The sequence below is a fragment of the Mercenaria mercenaria genome, chromosome 2 (genome assembly GCF_021730395.1).
Source record: "Mercenaria mercenaria strain notata chromosome 2, MADL_Memer_1, whole genome shotgun sequence".
Taxonomy (NCBI): Eukaryota; Metazoa; Mollusca; class Bivalvia; order Venerida; family Veneridae; genus Mercenaria; species Mercenaria mercenaria.
This window is the reverse complement of record NC_069362.1, coordinates 52355499-52367522: the sequence shown is the minus strand read 5'-3', so window position 1 is coordinate 52367522 and position 12024 is coordinate 52355499. Positions and strand designations below refer to the sequence as shown.

The window sequence follows — 12024 nt, the reverse complement described above, 5'->3', positions numbered from 1 at the left end:
ATGTTCATCTTGATGATATCTAGGTCAAGTTCGAAACTGGGTCATGTGCACTCAAAAACTAGGTCAGTAGGTCAAATAATAGAAAAACCTTGTGACCTCTCTAGAGGCCATATTTTCCATGGGATCTGTATGAAAATTGGTCAGAATGTTCATCTTGATGATATCTAGGTCAAGTTTGAAAGTGGGTCACGTGCCATCAAAAAGTAGGTCAGTAGGTCAAATAATGAAAAAACGTTGTGACCTCTCTAGAGGCCGTATTTTTCATGGGATCTGTACGAAATTTGGTCTGAATGTTTTTCTTGATGATATCTAGGTCAAGTTCGAAACTGGGTCAACTGCGATCAAAAACTAGGTCAGTAGGTTTTGAAATAGAAAAACCTTGTGACCTCTCTAGAGGCCATACCCTTGAATGGATCTTCATGAAAATTGGTCAGAATGTTCACCTTGATGATATCTAGGTCAAGTTTGAAACTGGGTCACGTGCCTTAAAAAAACTAGGTCAATAGGTCAAATAATAGAAAAACCTTGTGACCTCTCTAGAGACCATATTTTTCAATGGATCTTCATGAAAATTGGTCAGAATTTTTATCTTGATAATATCTAGGTCAAGTTCAAAACTGGGTCACATGAGCTCAAAAACTAGGTCACTATGTCAAATAATAGAAAAAACGACGTCATACTCAAAACTGGATCATGTGGGAAGAGGTGAGCGATTCAGGACCATCATGGTCCTCTTGTTTCTTACATATTGTACAGCACTTTCAGACGAGCGATGGCACCCGTAGGCGTTGCTCTTGTTAAGAAATACAAGAAAGCTTTTCAATAAGATCTTACTGTAGGTTGTGTCCTCTGTCCTCAGACAGCTTCCTATTAAAGCATCATGGAAGGTTCCAGCACTTTCATGTATAACCAAGAATAAAAAAAAGATTCTTGAAAAATCTAGAATAACCTAGACTTTAAAATAATGTAAACACCCTGTTTATGGAACCTTCTAGAAAGTCATAGTCTATAAATAACTTATTGAAATACATGATGTCTCAAAACTAGGACAGGTTTTACAGTAAACAATGAGTCATCAAGATAAAAAATATAGTGGAATAGTGTATAGTGGAAAACAACTCAGCCGAGCATTGATTGTTCCAGTACCAGCATGGATTTATATTCGGTTTATAACATAGAATGGAACACCTCTTGCTGAAGCATCAAACTCTGGCAGTTCATGCTGTCTTTGGCTGTTTTCCTTTTATTTTCTACTTTTGCGTCACTTCAAACCCAGGATAACATGATTATTTTGCTCACCGCCTTGCTAACAATCTGTGTATTACTGTATTATATTTTTTTATAATTTAACTGATAAGATATCGGTTGAATTCCAAGCTGTGTGTATACATATTTACGTTTATCTGCTTGATCTATGAATCAGTCACTTTAAATGTTATATTCTAATGGAAGTAAGATATAATACTGTCTGTGTATTGCAGAGACTGAAGCGCTGCGGGCAGAGATGGAAGGCATCAAAGTACATGGTAAAGGCTGTCCAAAGCCTGTCAAAGAGTGGGCTCAGGTTGGGGTCAGCAAAAAGGTCTTAGACTGTCTCAAAAAGTAAGTTGATGCATATTTTATGTATAATGCAAGTACTGCATGGAATAGAAAATTTATCCAAGTTTACTGAGATTCAAGATAATTATAGCACCAGATACATAGTATATGGATGCTGTATTGGAGACAAGCATGTACATCAGTAATTTCTGTCTGCTCTATCTTCTAAACAGCTGGGAAGATTTTCAAAAAGCTACTTTCAATTATTGATATATCGAGACGACTTGCAGAGCATACAACCCAGGTTGCTGAGTCAAAGGTTAAGGCCACAGAAGTCAAAGGTCAAATAATTGATGTCTGCTTCATATTATCTTCTAAACAGCTAGGAAGATTTTCATAAAACTAGCATCAGTTATTTACTTCATCAAGGTGGCATGCAGAACATACAACCCAGGTTACTAGGTCAAAGGTCAAGATCATATTTAATAGGAACAGATAGCTTAACTTGATGCCTGCTCCATATCTTCTAAATCGCTGGAAAGATTTTTATAAAAGTAGCATTTATTATTTACTTACTCAAAGTAGCATGCAGAGCACACAGCCCAGGTCACTAGGTTCATATACACTTGGAGGTCAAAGGTCAAATAGTCTGAATTAGTGTCCGCTCCATATCTTCTAAACTGCAGGGAAGATTTTCATAAAAGTAGCATCAGCATTTACTTCATGAGGGAGGCATGCAGAGCACACAAACCAGGCTAAGGTAGTTCTGCACGTTTGATAAACCGGAAGTGATGGCGTAACGTCATTTATCCGGAAAATGTAGAATAAAGCCTGGATTCGGAAAATCATATTATGAAAATATGGCAACCTGTCAATAGGTTTATTACAATGGCACTGTTACCATCTTTCTAAAATTAAAATATGATATTAAAACAGCTAACACGTTAGATAATTCAAAATAGTGTCTTAGAATTAGCTTGAAATGTGCGGTTCATTTTAATTATGGTCAAATATCTCAAAAATAAGCACACGGACCTATATATTTTATTTCACCACATTATAGGCCACAGGTTTATTTACAGCAGTGATAAGTTTCATTAAAATCTTCATTGTAGAGAAAATTATATTCGCAAAAATGTTATGAAAGCTATGATTTTCCCATAGATTCCTATTATGAAAAATTGCATGAGGTCCAAATTTTTCAAATCAGTCTAGCAAAAAAATCAAGCACATGGCCCTATCTTTTTTATTTGCTGAATTTTCTAAGTATATTCTAAAGTTTTGAAAAAAACAGAGTTTAATCAAATTCTACATTGTAGGAAAAATTTTGATCTGAACGTGCAGAACTACCTTAATAGGTTCATGGTCAAGGTCATGCTTGGAGGTCAAAGGTTAAATAGTTAAATTTGTTTCTTGTCCATATCTTCTAAATAGATGGGAAGATTTTCATAAAACTATCAATAAGGCTGAACACCACCAAATCCGACTGTTCTTTATTTCATATAAAATCCACTTGCTTTATAACTGTTTTTTGACATTTTCTAGCATATCAGATTTTCAGAGACATATTCCCATGAAGAACTATATCACTACTATAAAAAAAGAAAAAGAAAAGGGGGTGTTAACTTTAATATAAGAAAACTACAGTTTGTTAAATACAACCCACTAAATTTACCCCTTTTCACTTCTTTCAATGTCTCTTTTCAAGACATAATACTCTTACGTTGCCATTCCTACCTAGCATGTGGTAGGAACATGCAGATTTCAATAGAATGCTACTCATACATACTAAAATGCAGTAGAGTAAAAGTAAACACGTTGCTATTGAGAAAAGGCACGTCTGCTCTGTATGTCTTAACAGGTGGGAAGATTTTAATAAAACCTGCATCAGTTGTTTATGTCATCAAGATGATGTGCAGAGCACATTACCTGGATCATTAAGTCATCTGACCCAATGAAATTACTAAGGTAGGTAATGCTAGGTGAAATTTCATGTAAATTATGGCCTTTTTTGGGGGGGCTTAAAATATTTTGTTTTGCGTTCATCTAACTATCAAACTGTATTTAAGTAACAACTCATTGCATTTGGATTGAAAATTCTTGCAAGTTGTAAGACCTATTGAAATATCCAAATAATTAGATAACTCATGGTAGAACTTGATTCAAATTAAGGCGATTGACTTAGAAAATTTTTGTTGAAGTTTAACCTGAAAGTTGTTATCATTTCCGTAATAAATTTTGATATTTAATGAATTATAATACAGGTTTTGACCTAGAAGTTGTCAGATAGTGAAGTGTGATGTTCTATGGACAGCTGTCGTTAGACAGGTTGTTGCTTAATACAAGTTGAGTGGCTCTGAAAAATAGAAATGGGAAAATGTTAAACACACCATATATCTTTGTGTTACAAGTGATGGCTGATAAGCATAGTTATACCTCCAATAATTGCACTGTACATTAGTTATTTATTAATTTGTTAAATTGTCCAAGCACTTACTGCCTCTGCTACAACATACTTGAGGAAACTTTACATAATATTGAGCATGATCAGACAGTGTGTTGTGGTCAAGAGTCATGTCTGTATTGTCTAGGTCAAGGTCAAAGCTAGGGTCCCTGACTTAGGACTCCATTTTGGGTGCATTTATCGCTAAAATATTTATGGTAGCATTTTGCAAAAACACATGCTTTTCTACACTGATGTTTCTGACATAATGTACCTGAAATATAAGCACAGTATGTAGAATATTTTACCCATTTAAGATATTACGTTAATCAGGTTCCTTCAAGTTTATATAAACAAGTACTTTTCTACATTTCCTTTACTTTTGTTTCAGAACGTGTTTAAAACATGTGCATAGTGTTTTTAAATGTGCAAACTGATTGACAATAGACACTTTTTAGCTCACCTGTCACATAGTGACAAGGTGAGCTTTTGTGATCACCCTTCGTCCGTCGTCCGTCGTCAGTCCGTCCGTCCGTGCGTGCGTCAACAATTTCGTGTCTGCACGATAGTGGTTTCGTTTATGATTTTATTTTAACCAAACTTGCACACAACTTGTATCACCATAAGATCTTGGTTCCTTTCTTGAACTGGCCAGATCCCATTATGGGTTCCAGAGTTACGGCCCCTGAAAGGGCAAAAATTAGCTATTTTGACCTTGTCTGCACAATAGCAGCTTTATTTATGGTTTGATTTTTACCAAACTTGCACACAACTTGTATCACCATAAGATCTTGGTTCCTTTCTTGAACTGGCCAGATTCCATTATGGGTTCCAGAGTTATGGCCCCTGAAAAGGCCAGAATTAGCTATTTTGACCTTGTCTGCACAATAGCAACTTTATTTATGATTTAAATTTAATCAAACTTGCACACAACTTGTGTCACCATAAGATCTCGCTTCCTTTCTTGAACCGGCCAGATCCCTTAATGGGTTCCAAAGTTATGGCCCCTGAAAGGGCCAAAATAGCTCTGCACAATAGCAGCTTCATTTATGATTTGATTTTAACCAGACTTGCACACAACTTGTATCTCCACAAGATCTTGATTCCTTTTTTAAACTGGCCAGATTCCTTCATGGGTTCCAGAGTTATGGCCCCTTAAAGGTCCAGAATTGGCTATTTTGGCTTTTGCAGCCATATAGAGACTTCATTTATGGTTTTGTTTGATACAAACTTTCAAAATATCTTCAACAACAATAAATCTTGGATTCCATGACAAATCAGATCCAGCCGTAGGTTCCAGAGTTATTTTGATTACCTCCCCTGATTGTAATCAAAATGGATTTATATCAGTAAGTACTTATAGGACTTATTTGAAATTTCATTATTGTCATTAGTTGGACTGAGCCAATCAGGGTAGATAACTATGGACTGATTTTATGTCAAATTACCTCCCTTTATTTTAAATTAATAACTAATGAAGATACTGATCTGAAATTTCATTTATGTCAACAGATTTATTTGGCAGATCCTTCTTTTGTTCACTTACAATAATTTTTTTTTAATTACTTACCATTTACGTTACTATAAATAGCTTATTTTTAGTAACTTTTTTATTATTGGCTGTAGGGAAAAACCGAGACCACTTTCCTGTGGTACAACATGGATGGTACCTCCAATTTTTAGGCGTATTTTGACATATCTGTACCTTGTAAGAATTTTTTTTTTCTTCTTGGTTAAATTTCTTCCCTTTGTTGTTCCTGTCCTTTGGACTTAGATATTTTTTCTGAGGACCTTCTTGTCCTCAAGTGCAATGATAACAGGTGAGCGATATAGGGCCATCATGGCCCTCTTGTTTTGTATGTTTAGGCAAAAGATGTGATCTGCTGTACAAAATACACTTCTAGACTGGAGTTCCAGTCAGTCAGTATGAACATTCTAAATTAGAAAAATATCTGTAATATAGACATTTTGGCCATACAAGAGTTTGTGCTAATGAAGGTAATAGAGCAGTCTAAATGTGAGGGAACAAAGCTAGACAGAATTGCAAGAGAATTTGTGAACAAACTTTTTTTCTAATTAGGTATGGTTTTTTGTTTCTAGTAAGATGTTTCTTTCTCAATTTTAGAAACAATTTTGAGAAACCTACACCTATTCAGGCTCAGGCTATTCCAGCTGTTATGTCTGGCAGAGATCTTATCGGTATAGCAAAAACGGGGAGTGGTAAAACGCTGGCGTTTCTACTTCCAATGTTTAGACATATTCTTGATCAACCAGAACTTGATGATGAAGATGGACCTATAGGTAAGTATTTGTTAATGTGTTTCTTAATCGTAGTAACATATATGTAAGTTTTCTGTGTTTTCTCAGAATGGCAGGTTTTTCATCTTCTATATTCTGTTACACACAGGGTTGTTTATCAAGGAAGGTACTGTTTTGAAACTTCATCCCCAACAGGAGATGCACATATTATCTTCATGTTTCTGTCCAATGATTTTTCACCAAATTATTGCCCATTGATTAGTTAACAATAGTAAACTATAGTACCATCCTTGTCTGGAGTATTCCTCAGCAACCCACGGCTAATATTTAGCGAAACTTCATTGGAAGCTTCACTCCCAAGAGGGGATGCAAATATCTTGTGCATGCATTTTCTTAACAACTACTTGCTAGAGTTCTAAGAAACTTCTTCAGAAGCTTCACTTTCAAGACAGGGTATGTGCCCAAGTGATGAATTCTGCTAGACAGGGTATGTGCCCAAGTGATGAATTCCGCTAGACAGGGTATGTGCCCAAGTGATGAATTCCGCTAGACAGGGTATGTGCCCAAGTGATGAATTCCGCTAGACAGGGTATGTGCCCAAGTGATGAATTCCGCTAGACAGGGTGTGTGCCCAAGTAATGAATTCCGCTAGACAGGGTGTGTGCCCAAGTGATGAATTCCGCTTTTATGCCTTTTAAATGCAACAATTATACTTCGGGGAGCATACATTGGCTTTACCAATGTTTTGTTGTTTCTTTATGTTAAAATTTCACCAAAATTGTTGTTTCCCATAGATTGCCATTTTGAAGATTTGCTCAGATAAAAGATCAAGTACATAATCCAATATTTTTTCAATATCTTAATTTTCATAGGTTTTCATAGCTTTGAAAAATCAGGGTTGAATCTGTTTCTATATTGTAGAAAAAATAGTGATCAGAATGTGCAGAACTACGCTAATCTTTCTACATTTTAGTTGAATCTGTGATATTGTGTTGATGTGTTTGATTGAATGGGACATCTGTGTTTTGATATTCATGATAGATTCTAGTTTCCTCAGCTTTTCCTCCTTTAATAAGAAAGAAAGATAAAACTATAGTTAAATGATACTAATTAGGGATAAACTTTTAGACCTATTAACATGTTTGAGATTTTTGATGATTATGAGATATCTAAAGTTTCTGAACTTCAAGTAAATTCTTTGTAGACTAATATTTTATTTATAAATGAAACTCTGTTCAGCTAAAATATATCATTGTCAATAAATTATTTTTAGCTCCACTATTCAGAGAATAGGGGGGCTATTCTACTCGCCCTGGCGTCAGCATCGGTGTTGCCGTTGGCGTGACCTTTCTTGGTTAAAGTTTTTCGGCAACCTTTGTTTTTCTGTCATATCTTTGTTACTATTGCTTATATCTTACTGTAACTTCACATAAACATTGTCCAGCTTACAAACAAAGTATGTGCAGGGGCTGGGCCCATTATACATAAGGTCAATGTCACCAAGGTGTTATATTTAGGTTATTTTTAAGGTTAAAGTTTTTCGGCAACCTTTGTTTTTCTGTCATATCTTTGTTACTATTGCTTTTATCTTACTGTAAGTTCACATAAACATTGTCCAGCACACAAAGTATGTGCAGGGGCTGGGCCCATTATACCTGAGGTCAAGGTCACCAAGGTGTTATACTTAGGTTATTTTTAATTTTAATGTTTTTCAGCAACCTTTGTTTTTCTGTCATATCTTTGTTACTATTGCCTATATCTTAGTGTAAGTTCACATATACATTGTCCAGCATACAAACAAAATATGTGCAGGGGCTGGGCCCATTTTACCCAAGGTCAAGGTCACAAAGTTGTTATACTTGGAATTATTTTCATGTTAAATTTTTTTGAAAGCTTCATTTATATACATATCTTTGGTACTTTAAATGATAATGACTTGAAATTAACACTATTTCTTTATAATCATCATCTGCATTTGTGGTTACAAACTCTTATTGTATTTTTGACAGAATTATGCCCCTTTCATACTTAAAGTTTTTTTGGCAATCTTTGCTTTCTGGATATAACTTTAGTACAATATAAGATAAAGACTTGAAACTTGAAACGTATCTTCATCATCATCATCTTGTGTGGTAACAATCTCCATAACTCTGATTTTTATTTTTGACCAAATTATACCCCTTTCATACTTAATTTTTTTTTGACAAACTTCTTTTTCTGGACATAACTTTGGTACTATACAAGATAACGACTTGAAACTCAAACTATATCTTTACCATCATCATCTGCATGTGTGTTAAATCCCAATAAATCTAATTTGTGTTCTTGACAGAATTATGCCCCTTGGTGTATCTTCCTTTTAAAGTAGAGGTCTCTTATTGAGACATATATTCATTTTACTGTCAAATCGCCGAATAGTGGAGCGCGCTGTTGTTATGGACAGCTCTTGTTCCTGTAACAGCTATTTTGTTGCGACTGGAATTTGTGGTTTTTAAGTTTATAGGATAAAATTATATAATGGAAATTTCTGTTGTTGAAAAAGTTAAACACAAATTTTTAAAACCATCAAAGGTTTCATACATTTCATTATTAAAGTCATTATGTGTTTAGGTTGAGAAAGTTTTTTATTGATTAGAGATTGATGCTAATGATAATGCTGCTATATTCTTGCATTCTGACACAATTTTCCCGGTTTTTGCTGGTGCTCGAAAAAAATCATCTTACAGCCCTGGGTGTAAGATGACTCACATGCTCAAATTTATGAATGAATGCATAAATTTCTATGCTACTATAATAAAATAGTGCTTAAAAGAAAAGCATTAATATCTGGCTCTCTGGTAGCAGTTTCTGGTGTCTCGGCAGAGCCTCGTTACCACCTAATCAGTTACCCTCCAGCCAGATATTTCCATTCGTACCTTCAACTAGAGAAAGAACCACACTGCTGAATACTGTTGAAGTGAAACCACACTGCTGAATACTGTTTAATTGAAACCACACTGCTGAATACTGTTTAATTGAAATCACACTACTAAAGAATTGTTGAAGCAACTCTGCTGATTACTTGGCAGAGCCTCGTTACCACCTAATCAGTTACCCTCCAGCCAGATATTTCCATTCGTACCTTCAACTAGAGAAAGAACCACACTGCTGAATACTGGTGAAGTGAACCCACACTGCTGAAGACCGTTTAATTCAAACCACACTGCTGAATACTGTTAAAGTGAAATCACACTGCTGAATTCTGTTGAAGTGAAACCACACAGGTGGATACTGTTGAGGTGAAACCACACAGGTGGATACTGTTAAGGTGAAACCACACTGCTGTATACTGTTGAGGTGAAACCACACTGCTGTATACTGTTTAATTGAAACCAGACTGCTGAATACTGTTGAGGTGAAACCACACTGCTGTATACTGTTGTGAAACCACACTGCTGAATACTGCTGAAGTGAAACCACATTGCTTAATACTGCTGAAGTAAAACCACACTGCTGATAATACTGTTAATTGACACCACACTGCTGAGTACTGTTTATTGAAACCACAATGCTGAATACTGTTGAGGTTAATTGAAACTCACTGCTGAAATGTTTAATGAAATTCACACTGCTGAAATACTGTTGCAAGGTGAATACACACTACTGAATACACATTGAAGTGAAACCACACTGCTGAATACTGTTGAGGTGAAACCTCACTGCTGAATACTGTTTAATTGAAACCACACTGCTGAATACTGTTGAAGTGAAACCACACTGCTGAATACTGTTGAAGTGAAACCACACTGCTGAATACTGTTTAATTGAAACTGCACTGCAGATTACTGTTTAAGTGAAACCACACTGCTGAATACTGTTGAGGTGAAACCACACTGCCCACTGTTGAGGTGAAACCACACTGCCCACATGGCTGAATACTGTTGAGGTGAAACCACACTGGTGAATACTGTTGAAGTGAAATGACATGGCTAAATTATGTTGAGGTGAATATTCATACTTTGTTTTGCTGAATTACTGGTATTAAGGTGTGGGATGAATCCACACTGCTGAACGCCTGTTAGGTTAAACCACACTGCTGATCAAATACTATTGAGGTTGAAACCACACTTGTGAATTCTGTTGAGGGTGATACCACACTGCTGAGTACTGTTGAGGTGAAATCACGCTTGTGAATGCTGTTGAAGTGAAACCACACTGCTGACTTCTGTTGAGGTGAAACCACACTGCTGAATACTGGTGAGGTGAAACCACACTGCTGAATACTGTTGAGGTGAAATCACGCTTGTGAATACTGTTTAAGTGAAACCACACTGCTGAATACTGTTGAGGTGAAACTACACTGCTGAATACTGTTGAAGTGAAACCACACTGCTGAATACTGTTGAAGTGAAACCACACTGCTGAATACTGTTGAGGTGAAACCACACTGCTGAATACTGTTGAGGTAAAGCCACACTGCTGAATACTGTTTCACTGGAACCACACTGCTAAATACCTTTTTATAGAAACCACACTGCTGAATACTGTTTGATTGAAATCACACTGCTGAATACTGTTTGATTGAAACCACATGGCTGAATACAGTTGTGGTGAAATCACCCTGCTAAATACTGTTGGAGTGAAACCACACTGCTGAATACTGTTGAAGTGAAACCACACTGCTTGAATACTGAGGAAAGTGAAATCACCCTGTCTAAAAATCTGTTTACTGAATCCACACTGCTTATATATTTTTTAATAGAAATCACACTGCTGAATACTGTTTGATTGAAACCACATCGTTGAATACTGCTGTGGTGAAATCACACTGCTAAATACTGTTGGAGTGAAACCACACTGCTGAATACTTTTGAAGTGAAACCACACTGCTGAATACTGATGAAGTGAAACCACACTGCTGAATACTGTAGAAGTAAAATCACACTGCTGAATACTGTTGAGTTGAAACCTCACTGCTGAATACTGCTGAAGGAAACCTCACTGCTGAATACTGTTGAGGTTATAACAACTTCTGCTGAATTGTTGTGGTGTAACCACACTGCTGAATACTGATGATAGTGAAAACCCACTTGCTGAATACTGTTGAGGTGATAAACACACTGCTGATATACTGTTGGTTGAAACCCACTGTGAATACTGCTGTAAGTGAAACCACACTGCTGATATACTGTTGAGGTGATTGAAACCACTCTGCTGAATAACTGATGAAGTGAAACCAGCATGCTGAATACTGTAGAAGTAAATCCACACTGCTGATACCATTGAGGTGATACCACACTGTGAATATGCTGGAAGTGAAACCATCACTGCTGAATACTGTTAGGTGAAACCTGACTGGCTGATTCTGCTGATGTGAAACACACTGCGAAAAACTTGTGAAGTGACCTTATAAACCACACTGCCTGAATACTGTTTTAATAGTAACCACATGTCTCTGAATTTAGTGAAGCAGGGTGGAGGGAAAACACCCATTGTTTTTACTTCCGTTCTATTTTTGTTGTTTAAATAAATCATTCAGTTTACCTATAGTTGGTCTAGTTAGAATTTACATCTTCAACTAAAATTGTCTTGTTATTAGCTGACGCATACCATGCGATACTTCCCCAGTGATCTAAAGTTTCCTAATAGATTATTGTATTGTGTGTTTTTAGCAAGAGAGATCTTTATATATTTTCTTATCATTTGAAGTTGTTGGTTCTTATTTTTTATTGGGCACCAGTTATTTGGTTGCTGTGTTATGTACCTGAGTTAGTGGCGTTATCCAGTTACTTGTTCAGTCCTTG

At 36.1% G+C, this 12024-nt stretch overlaps 1 protein-coding gene across 1 annotated transcript in view; it reads left to right on the top strand.

The window, feature by feature from the left end:
- LOC123563967 (probable ATP-dependent RNA helicase DDX46) overlaps nucleotides 1–12024 on the top strand; it is a 128327-nt gene that overhangs the window by 39814 nt on the left and 76489 nt on the right. The window contains exons 9-10 of the mRNA XM_045357166.2: nucleotides 1482–1602; nucleotides 6108–6283. Of these exons, the coding sequence (XP_045213101.2) occupies nucleotides 1482–1602; nucleotides 6108–6283 (297 nt within the window). The remainder of the gene's footprint in view (nucleotides 1–1481; nucleotides 1603–6107; nucleotides 6284–12024) is intronic.